This window comes from Typopeltis vanoorti, chromosome 24 (assembly GCF_054136105.1).
Source record: "Typopeltis vanoorti isolate ZY-2024b chromosome 24, IOZ_Tvanoo_1.0, whole genome shotgun sequence".
NCBI lineage: Eukaryota > Metazoa > Arthropoda > Arachnida > Uropygi > Thelyphonidae > Typopeltis > Typopeltis vanoorti.
In genome coordinates this window covers 91,151,905-91,178,303 of record NC_143572.1, presented here as the reverse complement: position 1 = coordinate 91,178,303, position 26,399 = coordinate 91,151,905, and the positions used below count along the sequence as shown (strand labels likewise).

The 26,399-nt window shown below is 36.9% G+C and overlaps 1 protein-coding gene across 3 annotated transcripts in view; it reads left to right on the top strand.

Annotated features, from left to right (window-relative positions):
* Positions 1-26,399, top strand: part of nmdyn-D7 (nucleoside diphosphate kinase homolog 7) — a 273,428-nt gene that overhangs the window by 192,037 nt on the left and 54,992 nt on the right. For all 3 annotated transcript variants that reach the window (XM_090413940.1, XM_090413941.1, XM_090413939.1), the window contains one exon: positions 7,051-7,119. In XM_090413940.1, coding sequence (XP_090270066.1) covers positions 7,051-7,119 — 69 coding nt within the window. The remainder of the gene's footprint in view (positions 1-7,050; positions 7,120-26,399) is intronic.

Genomic DNA, 26,399 nt, shown 5'->3' with positions numbered 1-26,399 from the left:
GTATAGTTACTGTTGCGGAGGTCATGTTGTTTACTGCACGGAGCAAGTTATCGTCCCGACATTCACATCGGAGTGATAGTAACTCGCAATTCGAGTAGGAGAATTCATGCTTAATATAATTTAATATATATATATATATATATATATATATATATATATATATATATATATATATATATATATATATAAAATTTATTGAAAAATATATACATTTAAATTAATTCTTTTTTTCTTAATAATGATTCCATGTGTTAATGATGTGTAACCGAAAATTGCCACGTACCCCCTGAAGACCTCTCACGTACCACACTTTGAGAAACGCTGTGATAGACTATAAAAGTTTTTGAAATTCACATCATATGATACTTTATGGGTTGTTTTCTTAAGTATCTAATAAGTGGGTTATAAAATGTTAAGTTTTAGTATGTATGAATGACTATAATTTTTTTATTAAAGTATTAAATATAATAAGCACATATTTAACTGTCAATGGGAAATGCCACTGTTTTTATTTGGTAAACTAAACGCCATATATTTGTAAAATATCTTGTTGCTATAATAGGGCTGAACGAGTGCCCTTATTAAGTAGCGCTGTGAGGCAGGCTACCTCTATGCTACACCCCGTCGACGGTACTGCTTGTGTTCCAGTGTATATTCCTGATTTATGTTAATTTTTAGTGAAGTAATTACTCTAACACAGGAGTTTGTATCCATGATTCTACACAGTGCAAACTGTTGACTATAGGTCTCAAAAGTGTGTTTCATGTAAATATGTTGAGCAATTCATAAATCGGGGGGGGTCTAGGATTATACACTTTTAGTGTTTGAATATTTTTCTTGTGGGAACCGGAAACTATAAATGTTATCTAGTAATTTTAGGAGCATGTTTTTTTTATATGCATAGGGTCTGAGTCAGTTAAACAGTAAGTAAATTGGTCTTGGAGTAAGATTGGCATCTTTACGTCATCATAACATTGATCAAGGATTACTATGGTAATAGCTTCTGACTTCAATATCCCGAAAGATGCAGTACTTCCCACAAAAAAAAATAAAAAATCCCATCCAGAGTTAGCTAGTCACGGTGGGTATTATTTGGCAGTAGTGGAAGGCAGGTTATAGGCAAGTCATTCTGTTTTTGACAATAATTTGCAAGGAGGTATTTCTTATTACAAGCTCCAAATTTGAATAAAGTGTGTTTACCTATAGTCTTTGAATACTTGCAGGATAAAAAAACAAATATCTGATAGGTTCTTATGCAATTTGTAAAATGCAGCTGAAAATGAATAATTATCTAAGTTAAGGGGATAAAAATCCCTTATTGTTTTTCAGCCAGTAAGCGTAACTAAGATCGAAAACTACGATCTGTAACGTTTCATGCCGATGAACTGTCAGCGTATCCAAGCGTAAGTGACCACTTGGTAGTGCCACACCATGGCAACTCGTTGCAAAGGTGGAGCAAGATCCCTCACTGTTCTTGATATTTTCTCATAATGTAAAACACACAACTCTTAAGAGATGTAGTACTGTTTTACATTATAAGGAGAGGTCACTACCCAGACCGGTTTCAATCTTTTTTGAGGTCTCATCAGTGAGAGCTAGCCGTTGGCTTTTCATCTGAATAATTATCTGTTGAAAAATTAGCTTTCATGATTTATGCTATATCAAGGTACGATCATAGTATTATAAGAATAGCCATATCTGATTTGAATATTTATGTGAAATAAAAATCCTTATGTTATTTTTGCATTTCTCTTGTAGATAATAAATCATCATCTACCTGTGAATATAGGCAGAAGATGATGAACCATCATCATCATCATCAAATTCCTAACATGTACCCTCAAGGGGTGTACAGGATATGATAGTACTACATGAAAAATTTACATCATTACTAACTTCCTATCTACAATTTTCCTCCAAATCAGTCGGTTACTTGTCAGGACTCCGACATTATGAGATCTTATATTTCTATCATCTAAGGCACTTGGTACCGTATCAATCCACCTATATCTTGGTCTTCCTCTGGATCATTTTTCTGCCAACCTGGCAGAGAACAGTTGTTTTGCTAATCTATCCTTGCCCATTCTGTTTAAGTGACCAAACCACCTGAGATTAGCTCTGCTAACACATTCCTGGATGCTGACAATGTCAAGGTCTTTCCTAATATCCTCATTTTTAATATGATATTGCCATCGAAGTGCCATCTGATCACGCCTCTCATCTTTCTCAGGACTCTCATAACTTTGGTCTCTAGTCTTTGGTCAAGTGTTTTACTTCTGACCCAGTTCTCAGATCCATAAGTTAAAACTGGTTTGAACACTGTCTTGTATACAGCTGAATTAGTGTTCTGACTAATTTCTCTGTTATTATATTCCATATAAATTTATATTTATATGGAATATAACATTTATATTCCATATAATCTCTATTTATATTCCATATAAATTTATTCAGTTGACTTCCTACCATACCAGCTTTGTTGATTCTATTGTTATTTCCATATTTAATTTACCATCTTCACTTAAAATCTTGCCTAAGTAGCTGAAATGTTTTACTTGTTCCACAGGTTCTCCGTTCACAACGCAGTTGACATTTTCAACGATTCTACCTATTTTCATTGTCTTTGTCTTTTTATTGCTGACCTTCATACCATATCTATTACAACAGTTATTCAATTTAGTCAGGGAATCTTGCAAACTTGTAGCGGATTTATTTAGAAGTATAACATCGTCCACATAAAGCAAAGAGCTGACATTAACATCTCCAATTCTGATATCATGTTTAATACCACTTTCCTTCGTAATGTGATCCATATAGATAATGAATAACAAAGGTGATAATGTACATCCTTGTCTGACACCAGATTTAACATTAAACCATCTTCCTGTACTTCCTTCAATTCTAACTGCTGACTTACAACTCAAATAAAGACTAAGTATTGCATGATATAATTCCCCATTAACACCATATAACTGTAGTGTATTGAATAGCTTCTCTCTTGGCACCTTGTCATATGCCTTTTCCAGATCGACAAAACTTAAATACAGATCTTTGTTATGTTCACATGCTTTCTCAACTATTTGTCGTAAATTGAAGATATGATCCTGACAGCCTCTATTTTCAGGACTGTACAAGCATAGTTATGAGGATCGGCCGAGGAAATGTGGACTGCAGAGTTTGGTGGATAGAAGAAGGAGAGGTGATATGATTGAGACTTTTAAACTGTTGAGAGGTGGTTACAGGGTTGACACTGGGGAGTTCTTGCTTGGTTGAACAGCGGGAACGAGTGATGACAAGAGGCCATCCCTGGAAGTTACGAAAGGAAACTGTGAGCAAGAGGGTAAGGAATGGTTTCTTTGTGTGGAGGGTAGTTGAACCATGGAATGCATTGCCTGATGGAGTGGTGGGAGCGAGAACGGTCAATGAGTTTAACGAGTGGTATGATAGACTTTGTGTTTCTTAGGGGGGGGACCTCCCCTCGATGAGTCTTGACAGACTTTATGTTCTTAGAAAGGACCTCCCACGATGAGTTTTTTTTGACTCCATGGAGTCCTGAATAATAATAATAATAAAATAATATTTGGCCTGAATCCAGCTTGTTCTTCACCAAGCTTTTCTTCCACAATTCTTCTCAACCGTTTCTCAAGTATTCTGCATAAATCTTGCCAGGAACACTCAGTAGGGAAATACCTTTGTAATTCTCACATTCAGTTTTATTTCCCTTTTTATATATGGGTACTATGAGAGCTCTACTGCAATCATCGGGAATTCGTCTCTCTGTCCAGTCCTTCTGAACTATGCAGTGCAGCCACTGTAAGACTTTTATACCACCATATTTCTGGTCGAATATCATCTACTCCTGCTGCCTTTCCACATTTCAAGGCTTTTATGGCTTTTTCTACTTCAAGTATGGATATGTATTCCTGACTGTATGCCTGTTGAGTGTTTTTTACCACTGTGCTATCACTGCTTGTTTCATTTAACAATTTTTCAAAGTAATTACTCAATACTATAAGGATATCTTTTACTCCCATTTTAATGTCACCTTTATCATCTAGAACTCCTTTTACAGCACTCTTTCCTCCATTTCCAAGCTTCTTCAACAACCTCCAGAATATCTTGCCACCTTCTTGATATTTATTTTCTATGTTCTTGCCAAAGTCCTCCCAAGACTTTTGTTTAGTCAGTTTTACACAGTGTTTAGCTTTCTTACGTTTGTCTCTGTATTCTCTAACAGGAATTTTTGATATGCTTTCTTCTTTTCCTTCACTGCCTCTTTAACTTTTTTATTTTTTATTTTATTATGAGGTTGTCTGCAAGGATATTTTTCTATCCTTGCAGACAACCTCACCACATGCCTCTCTGGCTGGGTTAAACTCTTTCATTTTTTCTTCAGTAATCTTTGTGTATTTTAGTCTACAGTTCACATCTGAGAGCTGCTCAACTTTTGTTCGCTTTAAAACTTTCTTACATGTTATTCTTTTCAATATGAAATTCAATTTTATCCTGCTCAAGACTAAATAGTGATCACTTCCAATTTCAAATCCTCTGTACACTCTGGTGTCTTGCACCAATGAGAAAACATCACTATCAACAATAACATAGTCACAGTGAGACTTTTCTTATTCCTTTCTTCTTCTCTTCATGTGAATATGTGCCCATTTTTATGTTGGAACATGGTGTTAGTAATAACCAGTCCATGTCCTGAGCAGAAATCCAACAGGTAGTTGCCATTATTTTTAACTTTTGCTCTTTTCTCCAAATTTTTCTATAATATTTTCGAATGTCTGACAATCATCTCCTACTCTGCTATTTAGATCTCCAACACAAGGACCAACTTTTCCTTTTTCATTGTATCAGAAGCTTTCTCTAAAGCATCAAAAAATTTCTCCACTTCTTCTTTAGTAGAACCTTCTGTGGGACCATAGACACAAATAAGTCTCCATTTGTTTGCCATTCAGGCTTCTTATGTTGATAGTACTGATCTTTAACCCTGGTGATGTTGTGTTTGGGGTGCTTTCATGTTTGTTCTAGTAGCTGACTTTTTGCTGTTCGCCCTGGTTCCCTGACGAAAACAATGGGGGCCTTGTTTAACCAAGGCAAACACTCCAGCCGGCATGAAATTTTGTCATGTTGTACCATCATTTTGTATATTGGTTTAAGCCAATATGAATGCAATTTGGTCAGCTAAATCCCAAATTGCCAGCCCATCCTCATTCATTCAGTATCCAGGTAGATACCCAACAAGGTGCACCTCGAGAAGGTGAGGATTGGACATTAGGTCAGAAGCTTTGGTCGATTCTCCTCATTCCTTTAAACACTATGTGGAGGTCTCCTCTCAGTTATACAGCCTTGACCCTTAATGAACCTCCATCCCTAATATACCTCTGTAGTACATTTGGTAGAATGACAGTACATTGCACCCTTTGATTGGAAAAGGCCTAAGTTTGATTCTCGTTGTGATGGAAGGAATCTTTATATAGGTTTTTTCAATTGAAAGTTAGCTGAACTCATATGGAGGTATCATGGTTGTTTTTTTCCTCTTGGAAACTTGGGTTTTTCATCCCACATGCAGACAAATCAGCCTTTATGCGGCCATATGCAATTTACAGACAAAAATACTAGTGGTGGTGAGTAGTGGATGGTGTTGGTGTAGATGATGGAGACGGGGAGTTGTAGAGTAGGTGCCTTCCCTCAATGAGTTTTTGGACTACTTGGAGATGGCATGAAATAATAATAATAATGACAAAGTAAGAATAGAAAGGTGTGAAATCCTTCTTTATATCTAGCATATAACAAACATATTTTTGAAATATTTCAATAATATGATATCCAGATAGCTTTCATCCTACCATGCAAGATCTCAAGATTTTGACATTGTCCTAAACCACTTCATCTCCCCCTTAAAAAAACTAGGGATTTATAGAATACCCTGTTCACATGACATATGTTATGTAGCACATGTGCACATGCTCGCATACGTGTGCACACACATGCACAGAGAGAGAGGACAATTTGGAGAGTTTTGCATGTCAGAACATATCAAAGATGTGGAAAAGAAGCGAAAAGCAAATCTGCTTTTTCAGAAGATTCAGGGAAAACTCAGAAATGGTTTTCACACCTACTCACTGCATTAAAAACTTAAGGCATCATTGTTTATCAAGCATGAAGACCTTGAATATAATGCGTATTATGTTTTGAAACATACTTTTTCCAGCTTAGTATATATGCTATCACGTGATTATATTCCAGCTTTGATACAGTACAGTTCTCTTGTTGTTTAAATGATATACAATAATCTTTTCGAAAGAAGTATACAAAAAGGTTTACAAAACTGTAAGGTGTAGAAGTAATAACATTTTTTCTTGTAAGTATGTGGTGTGTATACCCTCACTCTCAATAGAGGAAGGGGAGATCATCCTATTGCATCTGGTTGGTTGGTTAAGATAATGCTGATGCAACTAAGCCATGGAGCTAGTATATTGCTGGCCTGGTTGGTCGAGTGGTTAGCTTATCCACTCTCCAGCTAAAAGGCTATGGGTACGAATCCAGCTGTGAGCATGGATGCTTGTGGTTGTCTGTGAAAATGCTAGTGGTGGTGGTGGGAAGTAGATGGCATTGGTGTAGATGTTTCAGTTTGCTGTAGTTGGTGGATTTTCGCATCTACTCTACAATGGAGGGTTGTAGAGTAGATGCCCTCCCTCGATGAATCTTTGGATTCCTTGGAGGTGTCACATAAAAATAATAATAAATAATAATATCTGTTTAGTATGTCATGCAAGTAACATGAGTTATCAGTAGGAAATTCATGTTTCGTACCACTTCTGTATAAGACTAGTTAATTCAACTTCAGTTACAAACCCATTTAAGCCTTATATCTGTTCGTTGTTCTAGACAAGAAGGTTATGTGACATTCTTTTAAGTGCGCTACTAAGGCACTGCATATTTGATGTTTTGTCATTTTTAGCAGATAGTTATTTTAATGATTATTTCAAAATTTGTACAAACAAACAAAGAAATCTAAAAATACTTTTTTTTTTTTTTTTCCAGTTTAGTTTTGATCTAGCAACTGCTGAAGAGTTCTGTGAAGTTTACAAAGGAGTGCTATCAGAGTATCAGGTAATCCAAATAATTATCCTATTTAGTCTATATGATCATTTTTTCATAACTTTCTAATGAAAATTTGATGATAAATATAGTTGTAAGGTAGACATAGTATAATATTCAAAATTGAACAATTCACTTATTTAAACTTGGTTTATTGGATCTAAAATTTTCAGTTGTGTTCTTCAATGCAAAGTGAAACTATAATGGTTATATTAAGTTGAATAACAAGAAGGTTTAATGATTTCTATTCCTATGAGTTCTCTTTCCATAATCTTGTAACTGATTATTATTATTATTATTACCACCCAAGACCCCAATGGAGCCAAAGACACATCTGGGAGGTCCTTTTATTATACACACAGCTCATCACACCGTGCTTTAAAACCACTCAAATTCTCTGCCGACACCATACTTTCAGGCAAAGCATTCCAATCATTCACAACTCTGCATGAAAAAACCTGCTTCTCACATCCCTACTCACACCCTCTTTATACAGTTATACAGTTTCCAGGGATGACCTCTGGTTCTCCCATAATCTCCCTGTTTTCTGTAGAACCTCTCCAACATTGATCCTATAACAATCCCTTACTAACGTGTAGGTCTCTATCATATCTTTTCTCTTCCTCCTGTCCACCAGACTCTGCAAATTCCATCTTCTCAATCTTTCCTCATATTTGACATTCCAGAGGTTAGAAACTACCTTAGTCAGTTGCCTCTGGACCCTTTTCAATCTCTTCATCCTTCTGAAAACCAGATGACCAAATCTGGGCACAATAGTCTATGTGTGTGGCCTAATCAAAATCTTATACAATGGAACAAGAATCTGCCTACTTCTACAAGTCAGTGTCCTCTGCATCATTACCAGAAGTCTTTCTGTCCCCTAAATTTCACATCTCAACTATCACCCCCAGATCTCTTATTTCCTCCACCTCTGACAATATATCTCCACCAAGCATAAATTCCACATCCCATCTTTGTTTCCCAAATTTTAAAACCTTACACTTTGCAACATTGAACTCACACCCCCATTCCTGTCCCCAATCACTCAATTTATTCAAGTCTTCTTGTAAATCCACAACATTTTCTCTACTATTCATAATTCGCCCCAACTTTCGCATCATCTACAAATAACTGAATATCACCATCCAAATCTTCACCAACATCACTAAACAAGTTAAACAGTAATGGCCCCAAAACAGACCCCTGAGGCACACCACCAGTGACTTTCCTTTTCCTTGATATCGCTCCCCCATACGCAACTTGTTGATACCTATCAGATAGCCAGTCTCCAATCCAATGCACCAATCTAATATCTAACCCCATCCGCTCTGGTTTGATTATCAACTTATCATGTGGCAATCTATCAAAAGCTTTTGCAAAATCTAAGTATATTACTGTGTATCCTTCTCCTTTGTCCAAGGAAGCAGTCACCTTATTGTAATAAGTAAGTAGATTACTAAAACATGACCTCCCTTTAGCAAATCCATGCTGTTTATCAAAGATAATACTATTGTTGTCAATCCACTTCTGGATCCTAGTTCTCACAAACTTCTCCAACAACTTAACCACATCACCTGACACACAGATAGGCCTATAGTTTGATGCTTGAGTTCTATCCTCCTTTATGAAGTGGCACAATCTTGCCCTCCTTCCACTCCTTAGGAACTTGTCCCAGTGCAAGACTCGTATTAAAAAAATATGTCAAGGCAGGCATCAACTCCCTGGCACATTCCTTCAGAATAAGTGGTGATATATTATCAAGTCCCACGGCCTTATTAACATGTAGTTTAATCAACTCCTCATACACCTCTTGCTCACTTACAGTCAGTCTCTCCTCCCCATCATCAGCTGCTCTCCATTTCTCCATGAAGTCACATTCACAAGACTGAAAGACCTTTATGAACTACTCATTAAGTATCTCCACCACATCTTCCGCAACAGCTGTCTTTATAACATTTTCTCCAATCAATGTCATCATCCTTCCATAATCATTCTTTCTTTTGCTGGCTACATATCAAAAGAACTGCTTAGGATTCTTTTTGCCTTCGTTAGCTAACTGCTGTTCATACCTCACTTTTGCTATCCTTACCAACCAAGTCACCTGCCTTGCCTGGTGTTTGTAATCCTCATGGAATTGGTTATTTCCACTTTTGTTATGCTGCCTCCATAATGCCCTTTTTCTCTGTGTCACATACTTAATCTCTTTATTCATCCATTTCACACCTACCTTATTTAACCTTCTCACCCTTGGAATACATTTAGACATTGCATCTACTGGATAGTTCTTGAAATTCCCCCAAGCTGCATTGATCTCTTTTCCAGCTAACTCCTCATTCCATACTACACCCGCTAGTTGTCTCCTGAGCTCTTCATAATCCCCCCCCCCTTGTAGTTTCATATATACCCTTTTCTTACAGAGGTCCTCACACTGCTGGCAACCACCCAGGTAATCACCTCATTGTCACTCTCACCAATTGGTGGGTGATTTGACACCTCATTTATGATTACATCCTCTGATGAGATGACCAAATTCAAGACCCTCAATCCTTGTGTGCCTTGTGTTACATACTGTCTGAGGTAGTTATCCCTCAAAAACTCAAGGAACTCATTTTCTTTACTTCCAGTTGCTTTTTCATCATTCCAATCTATATTGCATAATTCAAATCGCCCATAATGATCACTTTTTTCTTGTTTGCTGGCTAATTTGATTTTACATTTTATTATCACTACCATCCACATTACCTGGTCTTTAACAACATCCAACCAGGTATTTCATTCCATTCACCTCTATCTCACACCATACTGCCTCAAAACCACTGGCACTATTTCCCTTTTGCATCTCTACTTTGTATGGACATAACTCTTTCTCTATCATCAATAGCACTCCCCCTCCTGTTTTACCCCTTCTATCCTCACAAAACACATCATACCCTTCCATCTCTATTCCTGTCTAGGTGTCGTCCTCATCTAACCATATCTCATTTATTCCAACAATTTTTTTGGGTGGTAAACAGACTCGATTAGTGCAACCATTTCATCTGCAAATTACTAATAGAATCTGAGGATATATTAATGGAATGGAAGAATTATCTTGAAAATCTCTATAATGGCGACGAACTTGATGTTGATATCAGCATAGAAAATCAAAAATGAAGATAATCTAGGACCCCAATAATGCGAGAAGAATTTGATAAAGCACTATCTGAAATGAGTAAGGGAAAAAGTCCAGGTGTAGACAATATTCCTATAGAACTGCTACAAAATCTAGGTGACGAGACAAAAACCTTACTGTATCAATTAATAGCCCAAATCTATGATAGAGGAGAAATACCAAAGGAGTTTATAAAATCAACCATAATACCAATACCAAAAAAGAATAATGCAAACAAATGCAGCCAATTTAGTACAATAGCTTTAATCCCACATGTTAGCAAAATTCTGCTAAAAATTATTCAAAATTGAATTTATTCAAATGTCAATAGATTGTCTATTAGATGAAGACCAATTTGGATTCAGAAAGAATAAAGAAACAAGAGAGGCAATACTCTGTTTAAGAACAATAACAAAGAGAAGATTAGACCTTAGTCAAAATACTTACATTTGCTTCCTTGATTTAGAGAAAGCGTGTGATAAAGAAAACCAGCAAATACTCCTTAATTGTCTAACTAATATCGGCATAGATTTGAGGGATAGGAAAATAATTTATCAAATTTACAAAAATCAAAATGGATGGATTAAAATCAATGATAAGAAGAAAATAATAAATATAAGCAGTGGAGTAAGATAAGGATGTATACTTTCACCACTTTTATTTAATTTATCTATTGAAAAGGCCATTCAGGAAACTAAAGATAAAATAAATAGTGGCATAAAGATAAATGGTGATCAAGTTTTGAAAACAGAAGCAGAAAACAGAAGAACGTTAAAAACAATGCTAGAATTACTAAATAATAACCTTGAAAAATATAAAATGAAAATCAACACAGATAAGACTAAAATCATTGTTACAGGCAAATTCCCTATCAATATGGAGCATATAGACATCAGTGGGAAACAAATAAAACAAGTGAAAAGCTTTAAATATTTAGGAAGCCTGATAACAGAAGATGGCAGAACAAGAGAAGACATAAGATCAAGAATAAACAATGCAAAGGCCCAATTCTCTAAGATGAAAAGCATTTTAACAGGAAACCTCAGCCTACAATTGAAAAAAAAATTAGTAAAGACATTGATATGGAACATTGCACTGTATGGATGTGAAACTTGGATTCTAGGCAGAGAAGATGTAAGAAGATTGGAGGCTTTTGAAATGTGGTGCCGGTGCCGCATGAACAAAATAAAATGGACAGAAAAAAAATGAAACGAACAAGTCCTGAGAGAGATAAACGAAACAAGAACTCTAATTGAATCGATCAAAATTAGAAGGGATAGGTGGTTTGGATGTATACTTCGGCATCATGGACTTGTGAAAAGAATAATTGAAGACAAAATAGAGGGGAAAAGAAGAAGAGGCAGACCAAGGAAAAGCTTTCTTGACCAAGTCAAAGACAGCACGGGTTTGAGGAGTTATCAGTAGATTAAGAAGAAAGCCAATGACAGAGCGGAATGGAGGACGTTGCTGCTGAGCTACCAGTCCCAGGACTGATGCAACTGATGATGATGATGATTTCATCTGCCTTGTTTCTTACCCTTCTAGCATTTGTATACAAACACAACAGCTCATTCCTGGATCTACAGCTAGTTCTACTGATACCACTCACTCGATGTGATCTCTCCATGCTCAACTGGGGCCATTTCCCTTTCTGCTTATTCATTTTAAAACCCTCTTCAATTCCAACTGTTTCATCTTGATCCCTGGTCATCCCATTCATTTCCTGTCTACACATGCTACACATTATTGAAAGATGATATTATTTGAAGAATGTGGACTGCAGAGTTTGGTGTGTAGCTCAGTGGATGTGGCGTTGGCCAACCACCGCGCTTGGCCGCACGAAGGAAGACTTGGTTTCGAGTCTAGTCGGCGACTAGAGGAAATTTTTGAATGGGGGTGTCAGTTTAATGCAGCAAAATGTAAGGTCTTGAGGTTTGGGAAACATCGATGGGATGCTACATACTCTATGGGAGGAGTTATACTGGAGGAAGTAGGGGAGACAAGAGATCTGGGGTTGATGATTGATAGAAACCTGAAGTTTAGGGGACATATTGCAAAGGTGGTGAAGGTAACACAGAGGATTGCTGCTATTATGAGAAGGACACTGACCTGCAGAGATAAGAGGGTTATCATTCCATTGTATAAGTCTCTGATCAGACCACACTTGGACTATTGTTCTCAGATTTGGTCCCCAGGATTTGAAGGGGATAAATTAACTGTGGAAAGGATACAAAGACGGATGACAAAGATGGTTTCAGGACTGTACAAGGATAGTTATGAGGATCGGCTGAGAGAATGTGGACTGCAGAGTTTGGTGGATAGAAGAAGGAGAGGTGATATGATTGAGACTTTTAAACTGTTGAGAGGTGGTTACAGGGTTGACACTGGGGAGTTCTTTCGCTTGGTTGATCAGCGGGAAGGAGTGATGACAAGAGGCCATCCCTGGAAGTTACGAAAGGAAACTGTGAGCAAGAGGGTAAGGAGTGGTTTCTTTGTGTGGAGGGTGGTTGAGCCATGGAATGCATTGCCTGATGGAGTGGTGGGAGCGAGAACGGTCAGTGAGTTTAAAGAGTGGTATGATAGACTTTGTGTTTCTCAGGGGGGGACCTCCCCTCAGTGAGTCTTGACAGACTTTATGTCTTAGGAAGGACCTCCCTCGATGAGTCTTTTGACTCCTTGGAGGCCTGAATAATAATAATAATAATAAATAGACTAGTAGAAGATATGGTTTAAGTATGCATTTAAGTTATTGACCAGGAATCAGGTATTTCATCTCTGTAAGTATGATATCATTCAGAGTTTGAGCAGCCAGGGATTAGTGTAGAAAAGACTAGTGCTATGGAACAGGAGTTATGTGAGAAATTAAGTAAACTTGATGTTGATAAGGTAATAGGACTCAATGACATACTATGCTTTAAGAGAGTGTTCACAACAGTTAATGGCACATTTGGGGGAAAGGGCCCTGCAAAAGTGAGGGTAGCAGAGAAATCGAATTTGAGTAAAACTATTCCACATCAAAAAAAGGGATAATAAGAAAGCTAGTCTGTTTATCTGGAATTGTTTAAGGTGATAGAGAGGGTTAGGTGGGTTCAAAACTGAATTTATAATAGCAAAATTCCCTGTGTGAGAGTGTTTTTTAGTGATGAATTCACCACAGATTTCATTGTATAAAAAAATAACAGCTATCTTAAACGACCAACACACCTACCAAAAAATCCAAATTGATCCCACCCCCAACCTCATAAAACAAATCAACAATACCCTACACGCCCTAAAAAATTAAAACAAAATAGACAAAACCACAATGAAAAACACAATACCCCGCATCACACGTACCCCTTGTATATTCGGCCAAATCACAACCCACAAAGACAGTTACCCGATACGGCCAATAGTCTTCTACAAAAACACCACCATGGCACCTTTATTGAAATTCATAGCCAAACTACTCAAACCATTAATTACAACGTCAAACTCTATGATAAAAAATACGGACGACCTTTTCCACAAAATAAGCATAACCCAATCCCAGGAAGACATCCTCACTTCATTAGATGCAGCTTCATTATACACTAACGTGGATATTGTCGTGACATTGTTCTCTTGATGTTCAAATCCGCCATCTTGTTACAAGTCACTTTCACCTAAATAAACACAACTAATTGTAAATTGATCCCTAATCCAAGGGTAGAGAAATTTCTATTATACTGCGCCACTCTATCCTTAGATAAGTCTATATGAAATAGTAGGATCAATTCAAAGTTAGTTAGCAGTCTTTCATTCAATCAGGCCGAAGTATATATTCTCTTTCTGGGATTCCCGCTAGATTCGAATTTTTGTGAACGGTGCAGTAAAAAGAAATTCAGGCAAATACAATAGTTAGATTAACCAATGAAACATTTAATATAGGTCATATAACACATACATAAATTTTACTTCTAATTTCTATATACTAGAAACAAGTCAAACATTAAGTTTAGATAATCTCAATAGCACAATCTTCCAAGTCTTCACATGTACTTTCTCAGCTTCTGGGTTACAAAGTTTCTACACTTAAATTAATATAATGGAACATCCAATCTAGTCAGTTTTCACACAATTCTCAGTCATGCTATAAGTTCAAAATATTACAAGCACTAATGGCTGAAAATATCTTTCAAACAATTCTTATCTCCAACTCTCATTCACAAAGAGTTTCCACAGTTAAAGTAGCGTTAAGCATAGCGTAATTAACACACAATTCTTCAAGCATAGAAATAATACACTATGATAAACCTTACCGGAAATAGTTCCTAATACATCAATTATGTTGTGAGCAAACCTTTGGAACTTATTTATTTTACTTAATAAAAACACATCTACAAGACTTATCCACGGTTATACTTAAAGCACTATCAAACGTACTTCAGAATTCTAGACTTCAATTACAGGGTACTTCAACTATCGTCATTACCACTCATAAACTAATTAAACACCATGAGGTTCTTTTTAGGGCAAATCGGAAATAAGCCACAATTCTAGAATAGCCAGGTTCATTTAGAATTCTTCCTTAAACATCCAGCTTTTTATTTTATCCGACTGTAATATTAATTTCCTTTTCATTATTACTGCTGATTATACTTTCAGCTAACTATAAAACTCGTTTCGTCCTTGCTCACTTATAAAAAAATATCCACTCAACTCCTACCCTTAAGAACCTTTTATTTACTTCTACTTCTCTAGTTTATCTCCTTGCTACCTTTTACTTCCAAAATTCCATTCCGAGTCCCCTACTACGTATACATTTTTTCCTCTTTATTTAGTCCATGCTCTCTTCCACTCGCGCTTGTTTATTTCACCCGTCTCTATGACAACCGATAAACGTAAACATTCTCGCGAATGTTACATTAGGCTGTACAACTACATTGAGTTATTACATAACATTAAGCTTTCACCAAACAGGAATAATTAGAATATTTGCTTTTCAATAAATGCGTAGTTAAATTACAAATATAAGTTCTTACAATATTGACATAATAAATAAAGTAGCTTAATAATATTCAATACAGAATCTTATTATCATTAACACATTCCTTTGATTAAACAATTACATATTTGACAAAATTAAGGTAGTTATATGAATATTAAGTTTTAAAATAAGTTATATACATTATATAATATTTACAAGTCTAGCCTTTGTGATGGAAGATCATGTTGGATTCTGAAGCAAATAATAATTACTCTAATCTCTACATAATCAGAATCCAACAATATTTCCAGAATATTAGACATCGTACACACACTACTCACAGAAGACCACACCCTACACTCTCGTACAAAATTAACACCTAATGATATTATAAACTTAATCAAACTAATAATCTCGGCAAACTTCTTCAAATTCAATATATTCAAATTTTCGGACTCCCTATGGGCCAAAACATCAGCAGACAGCTGGCGGAATTATTCCTAAGGGTAGAGTAGAATCACTCCTACTCCCACCCCAGCATCACCTTTTATGGCAGATACGCAGACAATATTCTGTGCATTGGAGAACCAGCACACATCACCACCTTACAAAGCATCCTTTTACAGTTACAGGCTATCTGTAATCAACAGACTAAAATTCACCATTGAAACCGAACAGAACAAATCCATCAATTTCTTAAACTTGACATTAATCAGAAAAAACAACAAAATAAGCATTAAAATATACTACAAACCCACGCATATCGGAAACTACCTCCATTTCTACTCATACCATCCATATGCTATTAAAAAATCGGTCATCCTATCACAATTCATAAATGCATACAAGTTTTCAACTAACCATAATTATCTCAACATAGAAATAAAACAACTAACTCAGATTTTTAAAAATTGCAACTATCCCACACGACTAATAGATTATGAAACAGGACAGCAAAAACCCGTCAAAACAACCCAACAACCAAAACAAACCACAACACAAAAAGTTATCAAACTACCATACATCCAGAAAGCCTACAAATGCATTTTCAAACATACTGACTACAAACTAGTATTCACCACAAACCATAAATTGCAAATCTTCTAAAACCCACCAAATCTCATGCACACAGAGAAATATTAGAACACCACAACGTGGTCTACAAATTTCCCTGCCAAAAAGACTGATATCACCTACACAGGTTCTACCTCAGGTCTTTATGGGCAAGAACACTTCCGTGACTGTAACATTGTAACATCCCTATTCCAGAACATTTAAACTAAAAAATGCAACATCAAAAAGAAAAATAGAATACAAAGTACAGGGAAAACAGAAATAGCAGTTCACACCCTTGAACAGAAACATACCACACAAATCGACAAGGCCATCATAATAGACAGAAAAGACAACAAAACAATGCTTAGAATATCGGAAATGATAGCCATAAAATGTGATGAGAACTCAATCAATGTCCATAATCTCCAAGTGTTGGAAGCTCCACAACATAAAAATTAGGTCACAACTCTGACCAATAGGTGATAACACAAACACCTCAAAGGCAGAAACACCAAGCCGACACGACATAGCATCCACTTCCTCCATGAGTTCAAAAGACGACCCACACAATCGAAACGGCTTGCAACCCGTCGACCCCCTCCCCCTCCCCGGCCCCTTTCCCATAAACCCTTCCCCTTCCTCTAAAAAACAGTTTCTATTTTCCTTTTCAGCCCCCTTTTTTCATCTTTTCCCACCCTATTAAAAATAATATATGTATATATTATATAAAAAAACCTCGGGTTTTTCAAATTAATTCTTCCACATTGCCTAAGCCCCCCCCACTCCCCTTTCAACACCAAAACAGCAGAAGCATGCACACTGCAGAAAGAAGACAGGCAACACCATCCAAGAAAAGATATGTGCGAATTTCCTTCTACTATGCTACATATATTTGTCTCTAATAGCTATAAAAATAATAGTTTTTAAGATGAATAACATGGGAGTTTTCCCCGAAGTAATGTCTCTTTTTTTTTTCTTTTTTTTTTTTAATAGAAAACTGCATACACTCTGGAATGCAAAGTGATTTATTTACGAGCCAACGCATCACTAGCCCATACTAACATTTTCAGAAGCACTTTAACAATGCACACTCAGCGAAGACACAAAACAAAATGACTTGAATAACACAGACAGTCATGTACATGGATCATTGCTAACAGGAATCCAAATGACTACCAGATCCCTTGCTGCTGTGGTTTGTCTCCTTTTGACAGTCTGGTAGATCTGCAGCTGTCTGTTTTGAAGAACATTAATCTTATACAAAGTGTCATGAACCTGATTAGTATTGCCTATTTGAACATGCTGTCCTGACTAAACATATGTTACTTCATCATCAAATTCCTGACGTGTACCCTTAAGGGGTGTACATGATATGATAATAGTACATGAAAAACTTACATCATTACTAACTTCCTATCTACAATTTTCCTCCAAATCATTTGTTATCTGTCAAGACTCCAGCATTATCAGATCTTATATTCTATCTTCTAAGGCACTTTTTACCATATCAGTCCACCTATTGCTTGGTCTTTTTTTTTTAAATGGCCATACCACCTGAGATTAGCTCTGCTAACGCATTCCTGGATGCTGACAATGCTTAATATCCTCGTTTTTAATATGATATTGCTAGTGATGCCACTGTTCATGCCCCTAATCTTTCTCAGGACTCTCATATCTGTGTATAGTCTTAGGTCAAGTGTTTTTTTCCTAACCCTGGCTCTCAGATCCATAAGATAAAATTATTGTGAACACTGTCTTATATATGGCTAATACATTTATTCAGGTGACTTCCTACCATACCAGCTTTGTTGATTTTGTTGTCTATTTCTATATTTAACTTACTATCTTCACTGAAAATTGTGCTTAGGTAGCTGAAATGTTTTACTTGTTCTACAGGTTTTCCATTTACAATGCAGTTGATGTTTTCAATACTTCTGCCTATTTTCATTGCATTTGTGTTGTTATTGCTGACCTTCATACCAAATCTATTGCAACAGTTATTCAATTTAGGCAGGGAAACTTGCAAACTTGTACCATATTTATTTTAAAGTATAATATTATCTGCATAAAATAAAGAACTGAGATTAACATTTCCAATTTTGATATCAGGTTTAATACCACTTTTCTTCATAATGTGATCCATATAGATAATGAATAACAGAGGGAATAATGTACATTCTTGTATATTTTGTATGAAGAATTGTGAAAGGGAAACTTGAAGAAGAACAAGCTGAGTTCTGGCTAAATAGAAATAGTAGTGAGAATCAGATTTGCATTTCAAGATAAATAGCTGAGAAGCAACAATATCACAATATAACAACAATATGTAATTAGCTCTTGTAGATCTGGAAAAGGTGTATGACAAAGTATCAAGAGAACAGCAAGTTTTAGTAACTTGCTCACATTCTGTAACGATGTTACCATTAAACCAGTGCTTGGTCCAATGTTATTCAATCTGTACATTAATGATATTAGAAAGGATTTGCATCATCAGCTATTTGCTGATGATGCAAAGATAGGTAGGGTAATCAGGAATGTTTCAGAATGATTTGAATAGGCTGGAATTGTGGGAATGGGAAAATGGGTGTCAGTTCAATGTCAGTAAATGTAAAGTCATTCGCATGATTAGATATCCAATGTCGTATTATATTGGTGGGATTAGGCTAGAAGAAACTGATGAGGCTAGGGATCTCGGAGTGCTAATAGACAGGAAGTTGAAGTTTAAGGGCCATGTGGCAAAAAATTGCAATTACAACTCAAAACGTAATTGCAATGCTGAAATGTTCACATGTAAAGATAAGGATGTTATTTTGCCTCTTTACAAGGCCTTGATAAGACCTCACTTGGACTATTGTGCGCAAGTCTGGTTTCCGTTGTGATTCTGATATATATTGAAGAGAGTACAAAGGAGAGTGTTAAAAATTAAAAATCAGAGTGAGGAATACTGATTATGAAGACAGATTGAGAATTTGTAGACTACAAACACTAGCAAACAGGAGAAAGAGGGGTGATATGATTGAGACTTACAAACTTCTGAAAGTGTCATACAGGATTTCAATTTATGGAGGGTGGGAAAGGACCAGCGAGCATCCTTGTAAGCTGAGAATGAAGACCACCAAGAAGGGGGTGAGGGCTAGATTTTTCTCTCAGAGGGTGGTGCTTGATTGGAATGGATTGCCATTGGATGTTGTGAGTGCAAGCAGTGTGAATGAATTCAAGAATAAGTATGATAGCTGGTGTGTGTATGTGGCCTCCCTCGAAGAGTCTATGACTCTCTGGAGGTCTCTCTTAATAATAATAATAATAATAATACAAGACCGTGTTCCAACCAATTTTAACTTATGGATTTCAGTGCTTGGCTCAAAATAAAACACATGATCAGAGACTGGAGACCACAGATATGACAGTTCGTATTAGTGATCATAATTAAATATTATATAAATTTTGTGACTGACATCAGTCAGAATTATTTCAGAGTGTATTTACATATTTTGCATTGCATGATAGTCATTTTGATTCCATATATCAGTAAATAAATTTCCTAAAGTTTGAAGCTTTCTGTTTATAATTATACAGTTATATTTTGAAATATTATTTTTATTTTATTTAAATTACATGCCAACTATTAAATAATTATTTTTTAATGACTGCATTTCATCTAGTAAATAAATTCTATTATTATTATTCTGGACATCCATGGAGTCACAGGATTCATTTCATCTAAGATGGGAGGCATATCTAAGACGAAACAAAGCCTATAAATACCACACCTTAAACTCATTCACTCTTCGTGCTCTCACTATGCTTTGTTTTTATTTTTATTTTTAATCCTCCATGTTTCAGTACTCTAATGCTAGGGCAATAACTAGCACAGCACACATCAGTGGCATGCACACACACACATATAGCATGCATACTGTTGATGCATGCTTTGCAAATATATTATTATTATTATCCAGGCCTCCATGGAATCAAAAGACTCATCTTTTGACTCCATATATTTAAGTCTAACCAACAGCTTCCCTAGGTATCCTGTTCGTCATTTGCTGATACATTCTCCTTTCAACCAATGCCCCTTGAAGGGCTTGGAGGGAAAGTATTTTGATGTCTTGGGCACTAAGCCCTAACAGCTGTGCATCCTTATAGGACTTGACACACTACATGTCTCCATTTGAGATGGTTATAGCAAAAAATGCTGGTAGCAAGCCATATTCTTCTAAACATTGTTTTCAATACTCAGATAAGAAGCATAATAATCTATCTTATCTTCATTCCATGATCAAGGTCTCGGTTTAATCCACAGACTTGAATATCCAGGATAACAACACTATCATCTATTGATGCCAAAAGATCAGGTTTTCTTACCTACCTCAGTCCTGATATTTGGCTCATTTCTAACTAACCATTCCTTCTGTTCTAGTCAGTTCTTTACGATAGCACATATTGCATCATTCATGATAAGATAAGATTTAATTCTTGTAGATAGGCTTATACATTGGTAACTTATCAATTTGATAATTGATAATTTGATGATTCCTTAAACAATTTAAACTATTAAATTATTTAAGGAATTTACAACGTATAGTGGAATATTAATTAAAAGAAACTTTAATAAATATTTCCTATATTTTGGCAATGTCACATTGGCATCTTCATGGGAACAAACTATGACATGTGCACGCAGGCACTACAAAGAGCAAATGAGGCAGAAGAGAGAAAACTGACATTGTTCCTAGAGTCCTAAAGGTGTCCCCTAGTGAGCTATATTGGGTTGTCTTGGCTGTTGGGCTGAAGTTCTCAAGATGCAAGCTTCCCGAATTTGGGGCAGTCTCATGCGCCCATATTTGTTGAGGTTTAGAAAGTTTTTAGAGCTGAGGCTGATTCCATGAACAATCTTTCATATTTAAATTTGCTGTGGTATAATAATGTCACTTTCTTCCAGCGTATTCTGTGGCAGGTATCCAGAGCATGGTCTGCAAGCCCAGAGTGGCTGTAATGGTGAAACCAGATGTAGTCTTGTTCTGCCTGTTTGGCCAAAATAGGACAGTTTACAGCTACAAGGGACCTGGTATACTCCAGGTAGGTCTGGAGCATAGGTTGTCAAACTTTTTTGGGCCACCGCCCACTTTGCAGGACATAAATTTTGTAATGCCCCCCCCTCCCATTATAACAGTTTGAATAAAACCATAATCTCAAATATTTGAGACTGAATAAAACCATATTTCAAATACTCAATACTGTACTGTCGACATTTCTTCTTATATTCAGACATAATGAAGTAATAAAATTTGCAAAAATATTCACAAAATAAAAGATTTAATTTACACTTTGTATGACTCCACTTATCTATCACACTTTCGACTGATGATTGTTGGCAAAGCACACAAAAAATAATGAAACTTATTCCTAAACCACTGGTATTTATAGATTTGAAATCTAGCCCAAATCAACTTGCATGCATTGACTTGTTTGCGATACCATTGTACTCGTGCTTTGAACAAGTCACTGCAAGCACCCATATTCCTGTCAAAACATGCTGAATTGAGTGAATTACCTACATAATAGTTGACTGACATACTACTTGTTAAGACTCATCTGCTGCATGGATAGACTAAAGCCTGTATGGCACGATCAATTTTTACAATAGCAAAAAATGAATAAATTTTTTAAGTATATAAAAAATAGAAGTTAAAATATCCTGTATGACACGTTCAATTTTCCTCATTGACATAGAAAATTGACATCTATTTCTATCTGACATGGTAAATTTTCAAATGATTAAATAATTGAAATAGAAAATTGATAAAAAAATTGATCGGGCATAAGATGAATTAAAATTCACTATTTAAATTTTAAATGATTATCTAATATCTCAAAATCACGAAAATAAATAATTTTTAAATATATATTATTAATTTCTTCTATAAAGCGCCACCAACCCCTAGACTGCCTGAACACCCCCAAATGCTTCTGATTCCACTATAGCCCCCCCCCCCCGTAGAAGGCTTCAGTGGCCACTGGGGGGCAGTACCACCCACTTTGGGAACCTATGGTCCAGAGGAAGTGGCTGGTCTTCTTTGGTGGAGCAGATAAGGGATGCCAGTTTCTTATGGTTTGTAACAGGAAGTCAGGTCATGTTTTTTTAAGATTTTGGTTAACTTTTCAGAGGTGCCCCGGATATAGGGAATGGTGATGAATTTAGTGTAATCTTTGTTATGAAAGTTGGGGGGGGGGTTGTGGTTACCTGGTTACAATTTTGGGGGGGATTGTAGCCATTGGCTAAGAAAGTGTTAAGGATGCGGTTCGGTTCAGTGGTTAGAGCATTGTCATATGAAAGATGACAAAGAGATGACAATGCCCTAACCACTGAACTGGAACACATCCTTAACATCCTGTTAAGGATGTTAAGGATGTATTTAGTAGAGCTAATCTCCAGTGGTATGGTAAAACCCAGAAGAAGACCAAGATATATGTGGATTGATACAGTAAAAAGTGCCTTAGAAGACAGAAATATCTCATCTCATCTGGTCACTTAAATAGAATGAGAGAGGAAAGATTTGCAAAACAAGTGTTCTCTGCCAGCTGGGCAGGGAAAAACCCAGAAGAAGTCCAAGATATATGTGGAGTGATACAGTAAAAAGTGCCTTAGAAGACAGAAATATCTCATCTCATCTCATCTTCTTTTTACCCTCTTTTACCTTGCAGTGTCGAAGGTTTATTAATCATCGGATCTCAAACTGTTCACAGACAGGATAAGGTGGTTAGCCCTACACCCCTTTGTATCCTATGTCCTGTAGTGTTGAGTTCTCAAGGCCAGTTTATCTTCTTTGCAGGATGAAAACCCCCAGGATAAACTGCGGTAAAAACCCTATTGTTTACGTCCAAGACCGGCTAACTTGGCTATGGATGAGGAAAATCCTTCAGCTCCTTGTGTCACCTATGAGAATCGAACCTAGGACACTCTTTCCCCTGGCTGCAGATAACAGATTAATTTGGAGGAAAATTGTTGATAGAAAGTTAGTAATGATGTAACTTTTTCATGTAGTACTATCATATCTTGTACCCCCCCCCTTTGAGGGTACATATCAGGAATTTGATGATCATGATCATGATATTGCATAATGTTTTAACTCTAATGTGTTGGATTCTAAAACAACATTGAGATATATGTGTTATACTCACATTCAGCCCTACATCTAGTATCTATATTATGCTACCGTGGGTTATATGAGCCTTGGTAGGAAGGACATTTATCCTAGCCCTGACCAGATCTCTCATCCAGGCAACATACTTGTTCCTTTTCGATCCAAAGATGTTGAGATGGAACTCTGTCTGTGCCACTGAAGGTCTTCCCGTCAATTGCAAGATACAGAAGTTCCCATCTTTTCCTTTCAAGAGAATTAGAAGTAATATGTATTCCATTATCAAAGGTCCAATGTAGTGTTTTAGTTAATTGTCATTGAATCAAAGGAGTTTTAAAGGCAGCTGTGGTAAAAGGTGAAAATCAATGTTGCATTTTATTTAACCTTAGATATTCGAAGCAAGAAACCATCCGTCTCATTGCAGAATTCCTGATCTACCAGATTTAATGGCCACATTGCGGAGAGCAAGGATTATGAATGATATGCTGTCTGAAATGTGTGAGGAGATGGGAGTACAGTTTGTTAATGTGCGGAATGAGTTTGAGGGACGAAGTGAGCTGTATGGGAGCGATGAACTACATTTGAGTGGTTATGGTGTGAGTCGCTTGGAGAGACTGATGTTGAAAGGTAAAGAAGTGAATAGAGAGAATGAATCAGATCATGAGGGGAGTGATGTGGAAGAGCAGGAGAGTAAGACAGGAGAGATTGAAGAGGTGGATATGAATGGGGAAGTGAGTGGTATGAGTATAGAAAATGAGAGAATGGGTGTGCAAGAGGAGCAGGGAAATGGGGAGGCTCTGGGTGGACAGGGGTACACAGCGTGAGAAAGATGGATGCTCCAAGAGGAGGTGGGAGCATGTGTAGGCAGGAAAGGAAAGGAATGGGATTACCAGGGATCAAGAAGAAACAGTTGGAATTGAAAAGCATTCTAAAATGAAGAAGCAGAAAGGGAAATGACCCCAGTCGATCATGGAGAGATCACATCGAGTGAGTGGTATCAGTGGAACTAGCTGTAGATCCAGAAATCAGCTGTTGTGTTTGTATACAAATGCTAGAAATATAAGAAACAAGGCACATGAAATAGTTGCACTAATTGTGTCTGTTCACCCAAAGATTGTCAGAATAAGTGAGACATGGTTGGAAGAGGATGACATCCTGACAGGAATAGAGATGGTAGGGTATGATGTGTTTCGTGAGGAGAGAAGGGATAAAAAGGGAGGGGGAGTGCTATTGATGATAGAGAAAGAGTTATGTCCATACAAAGTAGAGATGCAAGATGGAAATAGTGCCAGTGGTTTTGAGGCAGTATGGTGTGAGATAGAGGTGAATGGAATCAAATACTTGGTGGGATGTTGTTATAGACCAGGAAATGTGGATGGTGGTGATAGTGAAATGTATAGTCAAATTAGCCAAGCAAATAAGAAAAGGGTGATCGTTATGGGTGATTTTAATTATGGCACTATAGATTGGAATGATGAGATAGCAACTGGAAGTAAAGAAAATGAGTTTGAGTTTTTGAGGGATAACTACCTCAGACAGTATGTAACAGAGGGCACACGAGGATTAAGGATCTTGGATTTGGTCATCTCATCAGGGGATGTAATTATAAATGAGGTGTCAAATCATCCACCAATTGGTGAAAGTAAACATGAGGTGATTACCTGAGTGGTTATCAGCAGTGCGAGGATCCCTGTGAGAAAACAGTATATGTGGAACTACAAGGGGGGGGTGATTATGAATAGCTCAGGAGACAGCTTGCAGGTGTAGCGTGGAATGAGGAGTTAGCTGGAAAAGAGATCAATGCAGCTTGGGGGATTTTCAAAAACTATATAGTAGATGCAATGTCTAAATGTATTCCATGGGTGAGAAGGTTAAATAAAGTCGGTGTGAGATGGATGAATAAAGAGATTAAGCATGCGATACAGAGAAAAAGTGCATTGTGGAGGCAGCATAAGAGAAGTGGAAATAACCAATTTCATGAGATCTACAAAGACCAGGCAAGGAGGGTGACTTAGTTGGTGAGAGTAGCTAAAGAGAAGTATGAACAGCAGTTAGCTAATGAAGCCAAAAAGAATCCTAGGGAGTTCTTTCGATATGTAGCCAGCAAAAGAAAGAATGATTATGGAAGGATGACACTGATTGGAGAAAATGGTATAAAGAATGCGGTTGCAGAATGTGTGGTGGAGATATTTAATGAGCAGTTCATAAAGATCTTTCAATCTTGTGAATGCGACTTCATGGAGAGAGATTGAGAGCAGTTGATGATGAGGAGGAGAGACTGACTGTAAGTGAGCAAGAGGTGTTTGGGGAGTTGAGTAAACTAGATGTAAATAAGGCTGTGGGCCTTGATAATATATCACCGTGTATTCTGAAGGAATGTGCCAGGGATTGACACCTGCCTTGACATATTTCTTTAATACGAGTCTTGCACTTGGTCGAGTTCCTAAGGAGTGGAAAGAGGATAAGATTGTGCCACTTTATAAAGGAGGTGATCGAACTCGAGCATCAAACTATAGGCACGACACCTGACACCTGTGTGTCAGGTGTCGTGGTTAAGTTGTTGGAGAAGCTTGTGAGAACTAGGATCCAGAGTTGGGTTGACAACAATGGTATAATCTTTGATGGGAAGCATGGATTTGCTAAAGGGATGTCATGTTTTAGTAATCTACTTACTTATTACAATAAAGTGACTGCTTCCTTGGACAGAGAAGGATACACAGTAATATACCTGGATTTCTCAAACGCTTTTGATAGAGTACCTCATGATAAATTGACAGTCAAACTAGAGCAGATGGGGTTGGATATTAGATTAGTGCATTGGATTGGAGACTGGCTCTCTGATAGGTATCAACAAGTTGTGTATGGGGTTGCGATATCCAGGAAAAGGAAAGTCGCTAGTGGAGTGCCTCAGGGGGGGGGGTCTGTTTTAGGGCAATTACTGTTTAACTTGTATATTAATGATATTGGCAAAGATTTGGATGGAGATTTTCAGTTG